Raw genomic sequence first — 19,172 nt, 5'->3', positions numbered from 1 at the left:
GGGAGGGGGTCAGTTCGCTTGTGGATGAACTGAAGGGGCAGGTACCCGCGGAGGAAGTGGAAGGGGATGGGGAGGGACCCCGATACTTCCCTGTAGATGCGGTTGTTTGCAGTGTCGGCGGTGGCGGGGCTGATGAATGGGATCATCCAGGGGATCGAGAGGCAGTTGCGCATGGCGGAGGATAGCGGGGTTATCAACCCGAACCAAGGCAAGGATGTGCAGATCCTCGCGCTGGAGACCAAGGGGGCAGAGTCCCTTGCCAAGGCCGTTGAGAGGGGGGAGCTCGTTTCGCTCAAGGGCGTTTCGTCCATGGCTACGTCGTTGGCTGCTCTACGGGTTGCGGAGAGGACGTTGCAGAATGTCCTGAACCCGCCGGCCGGTGTCAAGGTGCACAATCGCGTCATGGATGATGCCGAGGCGGCGAAGGGGGTGTTGAGGCTTGTCGATGAGCACCGGTTGCTGGTTGAATTGGCTTGCGGGGTGTGCGTGGAGGCTGTGGTGGCCGGTGGGCAGACCCAGGGCTTGACAGCTCATGCCAACACGGGACAGGTCGCTGATGAGCCGGTGGAATGGTCGTCGAAGCTGGCGCAGATCATTCCAGGATTCGGGCCGCAGAGTCGTGTGGTTGTGATTGTTTGTGGAGGCAGCAATATTTCTCTCGAGACGGCCGTAGAATACAGGGAGCGACTTAATAATGAATGGGGGACCGGCAATGAGTGAGGATATTTGCTTTGTAGAATAATAACTGGGAAATTTTTGGGCGCGCGGGAAAACTGGGGGGAAATATCTGGCGTTTTCTCTTCTCTGCTTTTGTGTTTCTTCCACTTTTTTTTTTTTTTTTTTTTTTTTTTTATGAGTTTTTAAAGCTGCTTGAGGCTAAAGGGGTTTAAAAAAAAAAAAGAAAGATAAAGTTGCAATGTCATTTTCGTCATTGACCGTAGTTCCGTTCCTCAGCTTAGAATACCGTGACTGACATTTTTCTTACCATTTGATTAGATGATTAGACGTAAGAAGACGTTTTTGGCTGCACCTCCCCTCCAGGTGAAAAACACCATCCAATCCCAACAGTTCGAGATTACACAGCAACCACTGGCCCCCTTTCAAGCATCCGAATCCTATAATCCCAGTAATTCTTGCGAATGGGATCATACTGATCCTTCAGCAACGTAAGCATCTTGACGGCATCCGCCTTCCGCTTCTCCTCCGTATCCTTCTCGTCTTCCGCCTCTTCCGCCTCTTCCGCATATACATCCGCCAGCCACTCCACAGCCAAGCTACTCTTAACCTGATACTTCACACCCCCATCAGCCTCCGCCTCCACCTCTTCCAAAATAAACTTCGATGCAAATCCTTCAAGTTCAGCCATTGATTTCCCAGCGGCTCTTAAAACACCCCGCGCATAGGCCCACGGACATCTATTCTCAGGAGCAAGGAGAATTTTGTTCTTGGCATATTCAATCTCAGCCATGATGAGGTCTTCATCCACGACGTCCAGGCTTCCCTTGTAGCCGCGCCTCTCGTCTATGCCCAGCGGCATTCCGCTATCGACGTCTCCTCGAGGTCCGAATTTGAGCATCCACCGGTGGTTCCAGGCGGAGTTGTTGCGGACATCTTTGTTGATGAGCGTTTCGACGTCTGCGAGCTCCTGTGGGTGGTCCCACAGCTTGAAGTGGCGGACGAGCCAGTGGCGGTATGTCCAGACGTGATAGTTCTTGGAGTCTAGGTCGAACATCTCCATGAGGAATTTTTGCTCTGTTGGTGGGAGTGTTGGGAAAAACTTTTCGTTTGATAATATGAGTTGGCGATGGTGCCTGGGATATATGTATTTAGCTAGAGGCATTGGGGTAGTTACAAAACAAGAAGAGGGGTGAAAATTAGTTGCTTCTACCGTTGCTTACCATATTTGATAATTCTTCAAATTCATCAGGGCAATCTTATTAACCCACTCGATCTCCTTATTGAGATCTTTCTCCAATGCAAAGAGTATCTTAGCTCTGTATAGCCTGAAAAAAGAACGATACTCATTAATAAACTAATGAGCTACAGAAAAAGTTTGAAGAATTGAAGTAAAAAACACACCCCACTCACCAAACCGTATAATGCGCCGGATTGATCAAAATCACATCCTCCGTTAACTCTATTGCGCGGTCTGACATCTCATTCGCCGCCATCAGAGCCCTGAGATATGAGGTTGCCTCTACATAGTTGGGTGAATAGGAAATGGTTGCCAGCGGATACGTCCCATTGCCATTCCCGCTCACACCGCCGCCTCCTTCCTGCTGCTGCGGGTTGTCGTTGTCATAGAAGTTTGACCCGTCATCCAGCGGAATGGGGGTGACGTCGGCCCAGGTTGGGGTGGAGTATTTGCCCATTTTTGAGGAGTTTAATTTTTTTTTTTTTTTTTTTTTTAAAAATAAAAATCGAGTAAAGGGGGATGAAGGAGATACAGGAGGTGCTGGAGGGGATTGTCTGATTTGCCTTTTAGGAATGGCTTAGGAGGCGGAAAGGGGGAAATGGTTGGTTTGGTGTGGAGGGGGTTGGCGGGGTAAAATTCGAGATTTGGATGATTGAAGCGCATGCAAGACTTGGTGATATAAAATGGAGGAATCAAGATGACTACTATCCCGCACTGTCTGAACGAGTATGTCATGCACGAGCTAGGGCGACGTCAAGCTTTTGCGTCTCTCCTTCTTCTTCTTCTTCTTCTTCTTCTTCTTCTTCTTCTTCTTCTTCTTCTTCTTCTTCTTCTTCAATATATATATCGTTTGGACGTTTTACAAGAAAGGTTTTGAGGAATCTCACTGAATAAAAGTAAATTGAGTTTCTAAAACCAAGTAAGTTTCTTTCAGACACGAACAATAGGTATATTCTTGGGCGGATCAAATAACCAGTGGCCCCCTATATAGATCTGTACAGGAACTACCAACGGGGCCATGCACAAATTCCAAGGAGCGATAGAGCAGTATAATTAATTGTATGTAGTCTGTCAATCGGGCAATTTTGAAGTTCGCTTGAAACTCTGGGGACAACAAAAGAAACCCGTGACTTGTATGTCCACGTGACTGTAATTAGACCTTGTGGTTTGTATCAAAACTACGTTCGGAAAGGTGCAGAAGGACGGGATGATATATGTTGATCCATTATAGTTGAATCAGAGGTGGTGTTAGAGAAATGGAATCAAATGGTATTTCATCTAACAAGATCCGAATACTAAGCAAGCCGGGAGCAGAAACTAGTTAAACACTCCGTGGAAACATTGAAGGATAATGAGAAGAATAATAAGGTAAAATGATGTGAAATAACGAAGAAAGGTAATGAAAAAGGTACGCCGGCTAACATGAAAGCATAATGCAGTATAAGTGTGGGGGTTCATTGGACGATTAGACGGATAGATGGGCAAGAAAATAATAAAATAAAATAAAATAAAATAAAAGGGGTAAAGAAAGATGATAAAAACATCACGGATTGCTCCCGTTGCCTTTTTTATGCGATCCCTTTTTCTTCTTTTGAATAATAATTAAACAAGGTGAGATGGAAACTGGATGACCGGAAAAGGGCGGTGAGAGCTTGAAGTTCGGAGCGTGTAGGGGAACTTGGACGTAAAGATGTTGGTGGGATATTTCGGGTATTGAGAGCTCATGTAGGGGGCAGTGTTTTGGCAATCGCGTAGTTAGGGAAGGGTGATTTAAGAGGCGATGAAGAAGATGGAATTCAGACCGGCTTGGCTTGTGTAGTAGAAGACAACGAGAGGGAAAGGGATATGTTCGAATTAAGGTTGGGTTATCAATGTCTTCGATAACGAGTGAAACGGGATAGAGGATTGCTGCAATTGTTGGTCCATTATTTCAATGACAAGACCTTGCCATTCAAGATACGACAGACAATATAATAAAAAGTTCCGCAAACCAATCATCCGTCGTCATCGTCGTCGTCGTCGTCGTCGTCGTAGTAGTAGTAGTAGTAGTAGTAGTAGTAGTAGTAGTAGGGTATACGAAAATTACGATTCCGCCTTTGTTCCGCGCTTCCAAAACTTCCAACCTTCCCGCCTCTCCTGCCCACCACCAACCCCAACCAGCCTCTCAATGCCCGCATTGCCAACCGCATTCTCGAATTTCCGCTGATCAATCTCCTCCCCGCCTTCTTCGTCGCTTCCATTCTTCAGCACGGCAGGCCACAGCACGCCAATGCCGTTTCCACCAAGTGTCGTCTCGTACCGCTCGAACCCTTCATCGTCCAGATTCTGCTCCAGGTGGTGCAACACGGCTTGATTGGTATTTGCTCGTAATAACACAATTGCGCACCCGCCCCCGCCGGCTCCGGTGAGTTTCGTCCACCCTATGCCGGCGTGGTCGACTAGTTCTCGAATCCGTTCGAGTCGCGGGTGCGATACACCTAGCGAGACGAGGAGGCCGTGATTGATGCGGAACAGCTCGCCAAAGTGATCGATGTCTTCGTTGGAATCTTTGTCAAAGCGGCCAGATTGGATGAAATTGTTTGCGCTTTCTGTGACCTGGTCGATGGCTGCGAGCGTTGACTCGGCCACTGCGGGATGGGCTTTGCAGAACCTGCCTACTTTCGCAACTTCAGTTGCGGTGGAGCGGGGCTGGCGTGAATTAACGAGGAGAAGGGGGAGTTCGGGGAAGTCGAGGATGGGAGTTACGGATGGTGGTTTGGAGTAATCGCCTCTTCTGAATATGACGGCTTTCCCACCGGCTGAGACGGTATTGTCCACGCCGCTGGGGTTGCCATGTATGCACATTTCGCCAACGAATGCCCATCGGTTTATTCGCTCAATCTGGACCTCCGCCTCCTCTGGCGGTTGGTCTTGATGGGGCCCCGCTAGGATCCGTATTTGTAAGAGAAGAGCAGCGCTAAGACAGACGGCGATACTAGCGCTGCTTCCTAGACCAGCGCCAATTGGAATCGTAGAACGGAGCGTATATATCGCTGCGTGAGAGTCTGGAGAGCTGAGGGAGAGGAAGAGGTAGAGGAAGGCGGTGGCGGAACTTCGGTGGATTTTTCGCACCTCATCCGGTTTGCCAATGGATATGTCTGCGATATGTGGCTGTATCGCCTCGAGGAGTTCGGGGTCAAGAGAGGTGACAGAGTCGTAGTAGAATTTTTTCTTAGAAGGCTGGCAGAACAGCGCCCAGGGAAGAGAATCGATGTTCCACGTATGATCCAACTCAATGTCTCTGAAGTTCAGCGTAATCGTGCGCTGCGATTTCGACAAGGTGGTAACGAGGAGGTAGGAGCGGAGGGAGATGGCGGCTGCCATGGCCCGTTTGCCATGGACGACTGCGTGTTCTCCAAAGACAATGACCTTGCCCGGTGCGGAGACCATGAATGCCGGCGCCATGGGCGAGGATGCCTTTCTTGACATCCTCACCCAGTTGCCAACACTTGTGCCGTCCTGTTGTTCAGCTGCGTGACCGTTCATCTCAGAGAGCGTAGGAGAAGGAGTTATCATGCCATCTGAACTTTGCGACGAATCCTCTTAGTGCTGTCGTTGCCGTTGGTTTTGGGTAGAGGAGATGTTATCGATCTTCGGTGTCGCGGGGAGGTCTCTGTCAAAGTTCTCTGTTAGAATGCTGGCAACCTTCCGCCACGCATTCGCCTTGGAATGTTTCATGCTCTCGCCCTTCCGTCGTGAAGCCTTATCCATCAGGGACAAGGATGTGTGCGGGTAGTACAAACCCCCTCTGCCCCTCTCACTTTTCACACTTCACAGTGCTTCGTCGAAGCTTGTTGAATGCGACGCAGACCTGCCAGTCACTCCACCATACCAGCAGTTTTTCAGGTAACAATGTATAGCGGGAGGGTCTAATTCGATGGTTCTGAATGTGGCTGGACAGATAGTACAGTGAGAATCGTAGCAATATAAAATTACATGGGAGACATTGGATGCCTGATCAGTTGCTTGCTGCGGTTGGGATTTTGTGCGACGGTCCCCTGAGTCCCTGACTAAAAAAACATAACGGGGTAACTAGTTAACGCTATTAGTTTACTGCTGTAAATAATACAGAGAGAATGCTCTGCGCCCAACAGCCCAGGTATGCTTTAACGGACTTTACACCAACTTTCTGGATCAACACCCGCTAACTGGAACACTTACTACTCATGTGATAAAAACTCTATTTGATAAGCCCTAATTGACTTGCTTGGCTTCACTGCACAAGGCCACCAGCCCTAGACACCAACAGAGCTTTCGACATTTTTAAATTGGCAGTGTTTTTGTTCGTACGACCGGTGATGTGACGATTTTTAGCCTTGTATAAGAAATATCATACAGTCTGGCCGCTCTTCACTGGCTTAATTACTGGTTTTGAATAGCTAAAGCAGCCAAAATAAGTTGATTTTCACTCTCACTCATATTCGCTGAATAAAAATGTTGAATATTACACCTGTAATCAAGGTTGAAGCTACATTGTTTTAATTGGTGCATACTAAATTAGACTATATCATGTGAGTAGGTGATTCCAGTTAGCGGTCCAGAAGGTGGAGAGAGTATGTTACTTGGGTGGAATTACAGGAACTCTGACTGGTCAATTTCGGTCAGAATAAAATACACAAAATGTATGTATGAGTGAGTGGCTGATAGTAATACGCTTGCGCAATTGTCAAGAAATTCCTCTGCTTCTTTCTCCTTCACTTAAACATACAACTGCATGGAAAGTACTCTGTAGTATCCGAGAATAGCCCCGTCATGGTCTAAATATTACACTCTGCATCGGGACCAGGATTAAAGTCAAAAAAAAAAAAATAATAATTTTTTTTTTTGAGGGAATATGGTAGGGAGGTGCAAACGCGCACCTGGATGTTCAATCATGAAGGGACAAAAACTTGCTTTACAATAAAGATGAGAATATTCGCCCATAGCGTCCAGATATCGATCTATGATCAGTATAAAAAAGGAACAAGACAAACCCCCCACATCCATATATATCAGCCAGGCATTGTCAAGGCCTGTAGCAACCGAAAGTTGTTGAACCATACGTTTCCTCCACCAAATGGCAAGAGACCAAGAAGCTTATATCACCCGAAAATGTCTCACCTGCGCTAACACCATTTGCAGATCATTAACTCCAACCATTGTATCATTATAACTATCAACTATAAAACAAAGAAATTGAACCAGTGGTATCAAGATCGTAACCCAGGGAAGAAGGCAGTTGCCGCCTTCGGTCCAAATATAACCAGGCTGAAAATTGGAAATATCAATGGTGAGGGGGAAAAATAAATTATTGATCATAGGTTCATCGTCACCGTCATACTATTGCTATGAACCAACAAACAAGGCGGAAGCCCATCACACATGAGCTCCAGATTGCTCACGTATGACTCACTGGCATCTGCATCGCGCCACGTCCCCTCTATCGGCGACGGCAACGTCGTAAACGTAACCGCCGTCCTCTTACTATGACGTTTTATCAACTCGTTCAGTATCAGATGCTGCGCGCGGCAGGGAAGATCGTTAAACGAGAGCGGAAGGGCCGTTTGCGATGGGTTGTCGCTAGTTGTCACGGAACCAGTCGAGTCGGAATCGGGTGTACTGACCCCCTTGGGCAGCGGTTGTTGTAGTGGTAGTTGTTTTTGTTGCTGCTGCTGCTGTTGTCTTGCGTATATCGATTCACGTGGCGCTGCTAGTGATAGACCGGTTGGGGAGCGGCCAGGAGGAGTGGTGGCGAACATTATTGAGGGGCCTGTGTCTTCTTTATCGGCGACGCGGGTGGTGGGGATTGGGGCTGACGAGAACTTCTTGCTTGAGGCTGTTCTGGGGATGGCAGGACGATTTCCGGGGGCAGATGTATTTTGTGGACTACCAGGGCCTGTTGTGATGATGACGGGTCCATGTCGATGGGATGGGGGACTTGTGGCGGCATTGGAGGAGTCAGAGTCATCTGTTGTAATAGCCTCTTCCGTGCTGGCTCGGGGTAAGGCATATTTCCTCTTAGATATTCTTCCCGTTTCCTCCAGGTGTGCCCGGGAAGGCCGTGATGTCCTAGATCCCGCTTCTCCATCGCTCTCGCTACAATACGTATCGATATCGCTATCGTCACTGGATAACTCCAAGCTGTCATCTGAATGATAGACCATTGAGTCTAACAAACGCTGCGTTTGCATACCAAGTCCGAATCCCATCGACCTGAAACTACCCAGAGATGCTTTCCTCTTAGAATTTTCAAGAAGTTTCCGCAGCCCGTCATATCGCGAGGCGCTACTTCTCTGACGTCCGTGCTGAAATGAAGAGGGTGGTGAGGTTGGCGACCTTCCTTTCCGTGGACTATTGAACCCTGAGCGATATCGACGAACGTCCTGCCACCAACCTTCGTCCTTTAATGCCAAGTCCACCGCTTCGATGGTCTTCTGGTCGATTCCTGACTCCTCGCCGTTAACAATTATCTGGTAAGACTTCAGATCGCCGCTAGCAAGCCAGAAGACAAGAACCTCGGCTTCGATTCGGAGCTTTTCAAGCAATGTTGTAACTCTTCTTCGTTCTTCTTCTACATCACTTTCATATTCCACAAAAACTGCCACTCGAAGGACATATGACTTCTTCCATGATGGCACCGTATTCAAAATGCACCCCAGCTGCAAAATCAGGGTATATGTATCAAAGTTCGTGGTTAGAAGATTTTGCTTGCTTGTACCATCAGCTGCTATTTCCGCGGACATTTGGATAGGCCACAAGTCGATATATTTCTTTGTATTACCGCGGTTTGAAGCTGGAAGCTCTAGTTCTTCAAACCCCTTAGCCACGGCGACATTTATTCGCAACTTGAACAGTAGATCGTCCAATATAGTAAGATAACTTTGAACGCTCATTTTAGGGTCATTTCTGCAAGGCTCGGCCCTTATACTATGAGTATTCGAAATTCCATTGTTGTTTTGAGGATGCTTGGCTTTTAAACCGGAATTGCGTCTCAATCGGGATGTGAACGGTACATCCGCAACCAACTGATTCTTGCGGAATTGATCGATTACGACGATATTCGGCCTCATGCCTCCTAGTCCGGAGTTGAGTACGATGTTCCTGACACCCCATTCCGAAGTAGGAGCAACAGATATGTTAATAAACGCCTTCACTCTGGAGTATTCGATAAATTTCGTCCACGAGGTTTGTTCCCGCCGTGCGTCAGGGACCGCGCTGGCAAAGTCGTCTGCGACGATGACATGCCCGAGGACGAACAGTCCACCTTTCTTCAACGAATTGCAAAAATGTATCATTTTGTACTGTGAGTCGAAATCGTTCACAAAGAGCAGAATTTGCGGGCGCCAAAATTTAACGTGTTCTGGTCGGAGGCGAAGAAGGTATTTGCGAACTTGGTGATAGATCAGACTCTGACTTACGTCGCCCCACGACTTGGGTGGCGTTGTATAATGGATAAGGAGAAATAGTAACACCAATATACACACGCAGCCAGACGCGTAGACCCCATCGACGAAAAACATGATGACACCACTGATGACGGTTCCAAGTAAGGCCGTCCACTGGTTAAAATAATGAAAAGACGGACGAAAGTTGGGAGCAGACCCGATTTTGAGCAAGAAACAGGCTAAGTTTGTCACCAAAAATGTCATGAGATAGGTCATCGTGATGAATGATGCAATTTGGTTGATATCAAATAGCATCGTAATCTGCGCGACGACGAAGGTGAAAAGAATAGCATTAGTAGGTTCATCATGTTTCGCTGTACCCTGGCCGAAAATGGACAATCCCGGGATGAGCGTATCTCGAGCTATGGCCTGAAGCAACTTTGCGGAGCCAATGACGCCCATTAAGGATGAAAAAAAGGATGTTGCAAATTCCCCGAGAAGGATGAGGATACCGGAGAAATTAGTCTAAAAAGGGGTCAATAAAATATCAAACCATGCTTAACATAGACGTGTTCAAAAACTGACATCTTGGATGATGTTCACATCGTTATATAAGGATTGACGTGTAATACTGGATGCCATGGCTAAAATCACAACAGTGTATGTGAAGAGCGTCACACCCAGCCCACACAAGGTCCCTTTTGGTATGGATTTGCTGGGATGCTTTAAATCGCCGGACATGCTCGCGCCACTATATGACAATAAATCAGCTCTTCAATTTTAGGAAATAATAGCCAAGGGAATAAGTGTGTTCATACGCAAATATGCCCCCGGTAGCAGGAAATAATATTCCGAATAAATCTTGAAACGTCTCTTGAGCTTTCATTTGACTCCCAGCAGCACCCTTCGTGAGCTTCGGCAAAAGGTTGTCAACAAATGTCTTCGAATTGAACCCAGTGAATTCAATTCCCAATACTTTATCTTTGAACGGCTCCATAGCAAGGGAAGAGATCGGAATGCTGAAAGTGGCAACCAATAAGATAACAAGAAGTCCATTGCTTGCACGGGCGAATATAGAGCTTCCAGCCAAGCATATTCCGGTACACAAGACGAGCACGATGGTTGCCCAAAGATAGGTCCACCAAAACCCTTCCAGCAAGAACTGGGACATTTTCCCGGATAAAGAGCCAAAGCTTTGGACAAGGCAGTTGATCAAACCGACAGCGTTCATTCCAGTATTGAGGACGAATCCTATATAAAATACGATTCCTATAGAACCACCAAATTCAGGTCCGAGGGACCTAGATATGAGGTAGTACGCGCCACCTCCGCGGACGGTTCCATTCGTTGCGATAGCTGAAATAGACATTGTCGTCAAGAGATTTATGAGATATGATGCCGCAAGCATTCCTGTTCAATTGGCTTAGTATTCATTTAATGACAAAAAGCAGTTCGTGAAAAAAAAAACATACCAAGAATACCCAAAACTCCGGCTTGGCCCAGAATAAACCCAAAACGAAGAAACATAAGTATACTCAACACATTTAACGTGGTGGGAACAAAAACACCTGAAAAGGTGCCCAACTTTCCGGAGCCATCTGATACGCCTGCCCTCTGATCACACTTCTCTTTTTTATCTAAAAACTCGATATTCCGAGGAATATGATGCGTGATGGACGTGCGCCTCATTAAAACGACGCTTGGACTTCTCTGCTGCTCCACATCTGCTTGGTTGGTCGTGTCATAAGTCTGTTCCTTTCCCCGACGCCTGAACAATCTGCCGGTAAACCCGCTGCCCCCGGGTTGAGGGGGGGAGGCAGACATTACTGGTTCATACGGTCTATCTGGAGCAAAGGATTGCGCACCAGCACTCTCGTTGGCCTGATTTTCTCCTCCAAACACTGCGCCAGCAGCTTCGGTCGATCGAGCAGCAAATACCGGTATTTTTCGTGGTAAACCATGACCAGCATCGCTGGTCTCGGCCATTTCGTGTGAGCCTGGGGCACACTATCGAAAGGGATGCTGCATTGTAAGAGCTGAATTCTGGTTGAGAAGGTGCTTATCTAGCTCTGCAGCAGAAAAGAGAACCTGACGGGAGAAGCCTATCTAGCTTTAAGGAGGACTGCCAGTAGTAGTGGTTGGAGAAAATTGGCCGATTGCATTTGAAGGTTCGGTAGGACTTCAATCAAAAAGATATGAAAAGATAAGTAAGCTCAAGACCACCGGTAGCTGAGGAGAAGAAAGAATCTCAAGCCCCCGATACAGTCTAAAGAGACGCTGTGGTTGTGAGCTGTCGATGGTAGATATTGTCGTTTGTTGACCGGCAACCCGCTACACGTGATCAGGCATATGTAGATTAGCTAGCTCTAACCATCCCACAGTTGAAGTCGGAAGATTACATAAGCTTGTTTGAGAGCAAAACTTCACCAATCAGCGGAGATATACCATTCAATCGAAGGTAACATTACGGCAAATATATGTTGAATGGAGTTGGAAGACGTAAGATTGCATGCGACAATACAGGACAAAATCTTGGATAAAAATCTACCTTGACAAGGTTGGTATGACGACATACCTTCGGCTGATGGTGAAAGTTTTATCCGAACTGATCTTGATGACTCAGCAGACCTTTATATCAATCATCTACCGGATCAAATCACCAAACGGATCAATCACCTTTCATCCAAATCATTCATGCTCATTAAAAAATTCAGTGTGCCAACCACTCTCACTAAAAAGGCTTCTAATCAGGAAGCCAGGCTTTTATTAGCCATTAAAACTTATAAAGCTCAGCAAATTTCAACAATTAGAGCTGCTGCTAAATTATATAACGTTCCCTATTCCTCCCTGGCCTATAGACTACGCGGTCGAATCACGTACGCGAATGCTCAATTAAAAAATCGAAAACTGACCTCTACGGAAGAAGGATCTCTAGTTCAATGGATAATCTCCATGGATGAGAGAGGACAGCCTCCCCGAATCGTGACTGTACGAGAAATGGCCAATCTACTACTGGAGGAGCGTGGATCCAGTGCTTCCACTCTCATAGGAGAATGTTGGGTCAATAGATTTATACAACGGCATCCTGAACTGGTTAGTTAGTTATCTAGTTAGTTAAGCAACTTGTTGGACCTCATCCATTGGAGGAAATTCAAGTTACTACGACCATTAAATAACATAGCTACTTTGCATCCCTAATAGAAAAATCTATGTATGTCACAAAATGCGGGGATGTAAGAGTTTGGTTGAAAAATTAATGTTTTTATGGGTTTCGAATTTTGTATGAGAGATGATTTTGTTAGCAGTCGCGGTTCGCAGGGTGGAGGGAAGGTCACAAATGTCGATATTGTCCACTGTATCTTTCCTCTTGGTGCCCCTTTTTACCATCATCACCTGCTTGGTTCCTTTGCTTCACAGCGCCAATTATGTTGGGCCTTAATACAGTACCTCTTATCAAAAGACCAAAATGCCTACCTACCTACCCTATAGAAGGGAGCCCAAATACTGTCTATATGATCAACGTGAACATAGATTTATTCAGCAGTGAAAATGAGAGCCGATGTCTACAGACAGCCAGGTCAGCCTCCGCTTCTTAGACTGCTGAAGATTCAATTGAGCTTGACTTTGCCAACCAAGCTGCAACAAATCCTCGGAAACTGCTGGAACGAGGCGTTACACTAGCATGGAGTTGCTAAGAAAAGATTCCCTGCGTTAGTGAATAAGATCCTGTGAGAGTTTGAGTTAATATTGGTGGCATGCTTGCCATTCAGCCATATTTTAGGTAGTTACAACAACGGGGCAATTTGGCCTTTCTCGCTCAAATCAACATTCAGGGGCCATCTAGGCTTGCTCACAACAATCAGACCCCTCGAACCCCGACTTTCCCATTCAATTGAAGAATTTAGAAGATAGCATAGCATAAACTATGCCTCTACAAATGACTTCTTGACCAGTGTTGCCAGACATGATGTTGGCTGTCTTGGCCTGGCCCAGTATCGGAATCATGACGCTTAGGGTCTCGGTGGTTTAGACAATCACGGCATTTTACCATTCCTGTTCCTTGATAGTTTTATGCATGATCTCGAAACCAGGGTACAGTCCAACGGGTTCCTTAGCCCGTGTGGTAGGACAAGGATATGGTGTTGGAACTGCCAATCCACATTGTATGACCACAAGTTCAGGCGCATTGTGCAGTGTGGTCCATCCTGCAAGTGCACATAGTATTTGTTTTAGCAGGAAGCCTGACATAAAGTTGATGGGCATGGCTGGACTTTTGCATAACAGCCACTGATGTGAATTGTAACTGACCTACCATTATACGGTCGAAAATCTAAGAGGGCCAGGAAATACATAGTTAGCCATGTAAAGTGATGCTATAAAAATCTTCATCACCAATGCTGTCAGCAGTGCTTCTCAAGCTGTAATTTATTACCCCGCAGTTAAACAGCAAAAGATGCTTCACGTGAAGCCCAATGAGACGTTCAAACGCAAAACAGTTGTCTTCCTGTGGACTGCAGAATAAGTTGGTTCCTTGTAACTTATTGATTAGGTTAAATGATGCGAATGAGGGGTGAGTAGTTAACTTCATACAAAAGATAAGAGCTCAGAGGGATCGATCACATGGACTTCAGATGATTTTCAACCTTGAAAACATATCTACTTAAATTATCGATCAAACTATCTTCTTTTTCAGAGATAGGATACAGTTAATGGGACAACTTTGGAAACATGGCTCAAGTCAACCTTCGTCCCCGATCTCCTGCCACACGTGACAGCGCCTACCCAAGCTCCATTAGGTCCTTGGTTCCCTTCGACCAAGACAGCCTTTCTAGATGATCATGGTAATAATAATCGAACCACAAGGATATTTAGACATAGCTCACTAACGCACTCTTCCGCACGTTAACCACCTTATCCAATTCTCTGTTAGCCCGTATATGGCCACAGCTCCGGGGTATATATTACGTCAAATCTATATTCTTAGTTATCCTATCTTCTAGTGACTCTCTTTCTCCCGTTTGATGGCTTTAGCTCTGCTTGTAAACAGGCCTTCATGACAACAGTAAATAAACTCCCTTTACACCATTTTTCGGGGAAATCTTCTTCCAGTTTTAGCTAAATATCAGCTCTCACGTTTTCTGGAAAATGTCGGAGAGTCCTGATAAATCTCCTTCGCAGTCCTCCACCCCTTCACAACGGCATGATTCTCCAGACACGTCGGCTCAATCTAGGTCTCCAGCAGCAGGGTCTCTCCCGCGACATATTGCAACCGCCCGACTTGCTTCACCAATCCCATCACCATTTGATGGCCAGGGCGCACCCTCTCGACCAAGCCAGCCCTCAAATCATCCTTCAAATAGGTTACTCTCCCTTGCTTCAGTGGATGATACAGCATCCCTCCCAGGTCCTGGTCCCTCTGCCCTAGCATCAGCACTGCAGCGGGATCCCATACAGAGACGTGCCTCCGGGACCACACCTCCCTTAACACACGGCGATTTATCCGCGTTGACCTCCGCGAAGTCAACTTATGGCTCGTTTGATGCTCGATCGGGCAGAGACGGTGGGCTGGATCAGGGCGGTGGGACGGTGGAAAACCCGGATATTGTGAGGAGGTATTTGGTTCAGCCGCAGCAGGATTCAGATATCCATGCCTCAGGGGCAGATTCAAACTCGTGGAGAAATGGGGGAGCAGATGAGGAGTTTTCCAGTCTACAGCTTCAAGGGGGTGATATCACGAGACCTATTTATAGATGGGCAGATGAATCAGCTGGGCATGGGATCAGTCGTAGGAAAAGTTTTGTTGTACCTCGACCGGAACCGGAGAGTGAGGTTATGGATATCAATTCCATTAAGGTACCTGGAGGATTCCGGAGAGACTTTCTTCGACGAACGGCTGCTCCTCAGGAATTAGATGGCACACATGCATCTGAGGAGGGTGAACAAAACCATGGCAGACCAGTTCTCCTAACCAACAATTTCTTGGAGTTTCTAACTCTCTATGGCCATTTCGCTGGAGAGGAGCTGGAAGAGGACGATGAGGCCCTTGAGCCTGATGAGTACTTCGCCCCTGACATATGGAATGGCCGGGAATCCATGACGGATGAACAAAGGCGATTACTAGAGGAAGAGGCTCCTCTTCTTGGAGAAGAAACCCCAGGAAAACGTCGCAAGCAACATAAAGATCGAGTCCACCCGGCCAACACCACCTCAACCGGAGCAATACTCCTCCTTTTGAAATCATTTGTAGGCACGGGTGTGCTTTTCCTCCCAAGAGCATTCATGAATGGAGGAATGCTATTCAGCTCTATCGTGCTGGTTTCAGTGTCTCTTCTAAGCTACTACTGTTTTATCCTACTTGTCAGTACCCGGATGAAAATACATGGCTCATTTGGTGACATTGGCGGCGTCTTGTACGGTAAACATATGCGACGGATCATCCTGGGTTCCATCGTCCTCAGCCAGCTCGGTTTCGTGTCTGCGTATATTGTCTTCGTATCTACGAACCTTCAAGCGTTCGTTTATGCCGTCAGCAAGTGCAAAACATTCCTCGACATCAAGTTCATAATCTTGATGCAGTTGGTGGTCTTCCTACCGTTTTCCTTCATCCGCGACATCAGCAAACTGGGTTTCACAGCCCTAATTGCAGATGTTTTCATCCTCCTTGGCATCATATATCTCTACATTTACGGCTTTGAGACCATTATCGATAACGGTGGCGTGTCCGACATCAAACCGTTCAACCGAGCAAGCTGGACCCTTTTCATCGGAACGGCCATTTTCACATACGAAGGAATCGGCCTAATCATACCCATCCAAGAATCCATGAAGAAACCCCAAAAGTTTCCCGGCGTTTTAGCCCTGGTGATGATTTTGATAACCACCGTCTTTCTCTCAATGGGCATACTGGGATACGCCGCCTTCGGCTCCAAGACCGAAACTGTCGTCCTTCTCAACCTGCCTCAAGATAACAAGATGGTCAATGGGATTCAATTCTTGTATTCCATTGCTATTCTCCTCAGTACACCACTCCAACTCTTCCCAGCCATCCGCATCTTAGAAAATGAGCTGTTCACCCGCAGTGGCAAATATAATCCGGGCATTAAATGGAAAAAGAACGGTTTCAGATCCTTTCTAGTTGTATTGTGCGCCCTCGTGGCATGGGGCGGCGCAGCAGATCTCGACAAGTTCGTTGCGCTTGTTGGTAGCTTTGCCTGTGTCCCGCTCGTTTATGTCTACCCTGTAAGTTCTCAAACCTCACTTTTCCCCATCGCCCACAACCCAAACCCACTTTTCCCTATTAATTATTCCGCTACAACTCCAATAAAATAAACGGACTTGGATTTTAACAAAATCTCAAAACAATAGCCAATGCTCCACCTCAAAGCGGTCTCGAGAACCAAACTCCAAAAAGTCGCAGATATAGGCCTCGCAGTCTTCGGCGTGATCGGATGCTTATACACCACTATTCTAACCATTTCAAACTGGGCCACCAGCGAATCTTCCGGACCTCCCCATGCTTGTTCCAGCTGAGGGCCAGAACATTACGAGCAAACTTGCGAGATATTCATTTTATACAATCCCCCCCCCCCCCCCCTTTTTTTTTTGGCAAGGTCTTCAAGTTAGATGTGGAAAACAGTCGTTAAAACCAATCTAATTAAACAAAAAGCCAATGGTGTGGCTCGTCAATCAAGACACTCACTCATGCACATAACACACTTAGACCTCACCGCAGGAATTATTATTCTCTTAGCACTCAGTTGACACCTTTCTAGCCGTTTACTTTGGGTACGAAGTGCGGTTATTATTATCTTTTCTGATGTCTGCATACATAAACATACAGTATAAATCATTGTTCCATAGTTTTCGGCATCCGTTTTATTTTGGTTCTTGGTTCTCATTATTTTCCATTCCTCATTTTTTTTTTCTTTTTTGGGGTAAACGACCTCTCAAATAATTTTTTTCTTTTTTTGGAAGTGATATACAGACATGGACAGAGCAGGGGCATAGAAGAAGAATGGACCCTTCCTAACCAACACCTCATTATTTTGCCGGTAGCAGCAATGTCAAATAGAATTGAATATTTTATAGGGGAGAATTTCCACACGTCTATATAATGCGGCCAGATGCGTGAGGGTGAATCAATGAAGAGAACTTGAGAAAGGTGTCTGCTTGAAGCAGGACAGAGGGGTGAGTGAAATGAAAAAAATTCTCCCCAGGCAGATAACAACATTTTGAGGATACATGCAAAAATTATGTAAAGGGGGGTTGATATGCAACCGGAATTTTGCCCACAACTGTTAGGGATCAGGTGAATCCCCATGGGATTGTAAACATACATCATGTATATACGTGCAACACACATATATGCACTGTGCACATATACGGATGGTATTTCCACAACAAGCAACTTTAAAAAAAATAAAAAATAAAAAATAAAAAATAAAAATTGAAGATTGGAATACAGAACCAAGTAATATTGTAAACCTTGTTTCCTTCTTTTTCATTAACCCATCCGTACTTACGACTTCTTATCCGCACCGGCGTTTGCCTGTTCCGCAGCTGGCACATTAAACTTCCCCGCTCTGATTGCCGTATCCCGCCCTCCCCAGCTAGAAAACACGGAAATCAGTCAAGTTGGTCCCCATAGTGCTAAACCAACAACAAAACGTCAAGCAAAGGAATCGAGTTTAAAACCAAAAAAAAGGTAAATAAAGAAAACAACATACTTCCACCAATTCAAATACCGATACCCCTGTGTCAGCTGGGCGCCGAAGTTTATGAAATGGCATGCGAAGAGCAGGTAGTTCTTGGGCGATACGGCGAGTGAGTAGCGCATGAATGTTCCCGAGTAGATTATGAGAGCGCCCGTCATTCGACCGGAGATGCTGGGGTATTTTTGTTAGGAATTTCCTGGAGAGGGTTTGGGGGTTTTTTTTTGTGCGGGCACGTTAAGAAGCGGGGTGGGGTTCGGGTTGCATGGAGAGGGAGCGGGATGGTCTGCGGGGTGATGATGTGTATAATGAATGGATATGGATGGACATACATTTCAGGATCTTTTTGGGTGTCCATGACGGCGGCGATGGGGATGCCGAAGTTTGAAGCTGGGCCCCAGAAATCTGTTGGTTTGGTGCGATTGTGGTTTCTTGTTGTTAGTCAATGTAGACTTTTTAATAAACGGGAACATGTATATTTATAATATAATGTTCTCCCAGAAAATATATGTACAGTAGAGATATCTGGTTGATGAGTGCAGCATGGTGCATTGTGCCCCGGCCTATCATATAGACCCATACAAGTAGGTTCATACAAAGTAGGCATGGGCTTGCTCTTTTGGGGAATGCGGTCGAGCAGTTTAAGCTTGTTGTAAGGAGATATGAGAGGGGATTAAAGGGAAAATTGGGTCAGGATTTAAACCCGCGTTTGTTTCTAAACTTACGCGTTGAGCAGAAGTAGTCAAGCACCTTGTTCGACCTTATCTTCGCATTGAGAGCTTTGACTGCGGCGGCCATCTTGTGTATTTGGTTCGGTTGGTGTATTGGAGGGGGGAGTGGACGGATAGGGCGGGAACAACGAGGATAGGAGAAGTCGTTCAAGAACTCAATAGACGAGGATGCTGTAAATGGTTGTCAAGTTTTATGTATGCTTGCTACCCGGTGGTTAATGTGTAATTGATCTTCTGAAGTTGCTACTCTATGATTGTTGAGTTCTAATTTTTCTAGGGATCAAGCTCTCGAACTGGCGGTCCTTTTGGGCCAGAGAGAGCGCGCTAACCATATTAGTAGTATACACTCGATCATGTGACGATGCGACAAGGCGACATTGGATAGAAGTTCATTCCACGACAGTCTAGCAAT

General features: G+C 46.3%; 7 protein-coding genes across 7 annotated transcripts; 2 read left to right on the top strand and 5 right to left on the bottom strand.

Moving 5' to 3' along the window:
- Positions 1-96: 96 nt before the first annotated feature.
- Positions 97-720, top strand: PADG_04114 (L-serine dehydratase/L-threonine deaminase; the record flags this gene model as incomplete). The annotated part of the gene is made up of 1 exon (XM_010761021.1): positions 97-720. The coding sequence occupies one exon, from the start codon at positions 97-99 to the stop codon at positions 718-720; it is 624 nt and encodes a 207-aa protein (XP_010759323.1).
- A 355-nt stretch (positions 721-1,075) lies between these two features.
- PADG_04113 (bifunctional protein farnesyltransferase/protein geranylgeranyltransferase) lies at positions 1,076-2,372 on the bottom strand (the record flags this gene model as incomplete). The annotated part of the gene is made up of 3 exons (XM_010761426.1): positions 1,076-1,811; positions 1,899-2,003; positions 2,089-2,372. 3 exons carry the CDS (start codon positions 2,370-2,372, stop codon positions 1,076-1,078), a joined length of 1,125 nt encoding a protein of 374 aa, XP_010759728.1.
- A 1,625-nt stretch (positions 2,373-3,997) lies between these two features.
- PADG_04112 (mevalonate kinase) lies at positions 3,998-5,470 on the bottom strand (the record flags this gene model as incomplete). Its single annotated transcript, XM_010761425.1, has 1 exon — positions 3,998-5,470. The coding sequence occupies one exon, from the start codon at positions 5,468-5,470 to the stop codon at positions 3,998-4,000; it is 1,473 nt and encodes a 490-aa protein (XP_010759727.1).
- Positions 5,471-7,248: 1,778 nt separating this feature from the next.
- On the bottom strand, positions 7,249-11,304 carry PADG_04110 (uncharacterized protein; the record flags this gene model as incomplete). Its single annotated transcript, XM_010761020.1, has 4 exons — positions 7,249-9,843; positions 9,904-10,069; positions 10,137-10,728; positions 10,791-11,304. 4 exons carry the CDS (start codon positions 11,302-11,304, stop codon positions 7,249-7,251), a joined length of 3,867 nt encoding a protein of 1,288 aa, XP_010759322.1.
- A 2,058-nt stretch (positions 11,305-13,362) lies between these two features.
- Positions 13,363-13,581, bottom strand: PADG_11704 (uncharacterized protein; the record flags this gene model as incomplete). The annotated part of the gene is made up of 1 exon (XM_010761630.1): positions 13,363-13,581. One exon carries the CDS (start codon positions 13,579-13,581, stop codon positions 13,363-13,365), a length of 219 nt encoding a protein of 72 aa, XP_010759932.1.
- An 882-nt stretch (positions 13,582-14,463) lies between these two features.
- On the top strand, positions 14,464-16,848 carry PADG_04109 (uncharacterized protein; the record flags this gene model as incomplete). Its single annotated transcript, XM_010761019.1, has 2 exons — positions 14,464-16,557; positions 16,684-16,848. The coding sequence occupies 2 exons, from the start codon at positions 14,464-14,466 to the stop codon at positions 16,846-16,848; spliced, it is 2,259 nt and encodes a 752-aa protein (XP_010759321.1).
- A 988-nt stretch (positions 16,849-17,836) lies between these two features.
- On the bottom strand, positions 17,837-18,827 carry PADG_04108 (pyruvate transporter MPC1; the record flags this gene model as incomplete). The annotated part of the gene is made up of 4 exons (XM_010761424.1): positions 17,837-17,927; positions 18,045-18,203; positions 18,362-18,434; positions 18,755-18,827. 4 exons carry the CDS (start codon positions 18,825-18,827, stop codon positions 17,837-17,839), a joined length of 396 nt encoding a protein of 131 aa, XP_010759726.1.
- Between the last annotated feature and the right edge of the window lie 345 nt (positions 18,828-19,172).

This window comes from Paracoccidioides brasiliensis, assembly GCF_000150735.1.
Source record: "Paracoccidioides brasiliensis Pb18 unplaced genomic scaffold supercont2.4, whole genome shotgun sequence".
Classification (NCBI taxonomy): Eukaryota; Fungi; Ascomycota; class Eurotiomycetes; order Onygenales; family Ajellomycetaceae; genus Paracoccidioides; species Paracoccidioides brasiliensis.
Note: the sequence above shows the minus strand (reverse complement) of the source record. Positions and strands in the feature narration are given on the sequence as shown.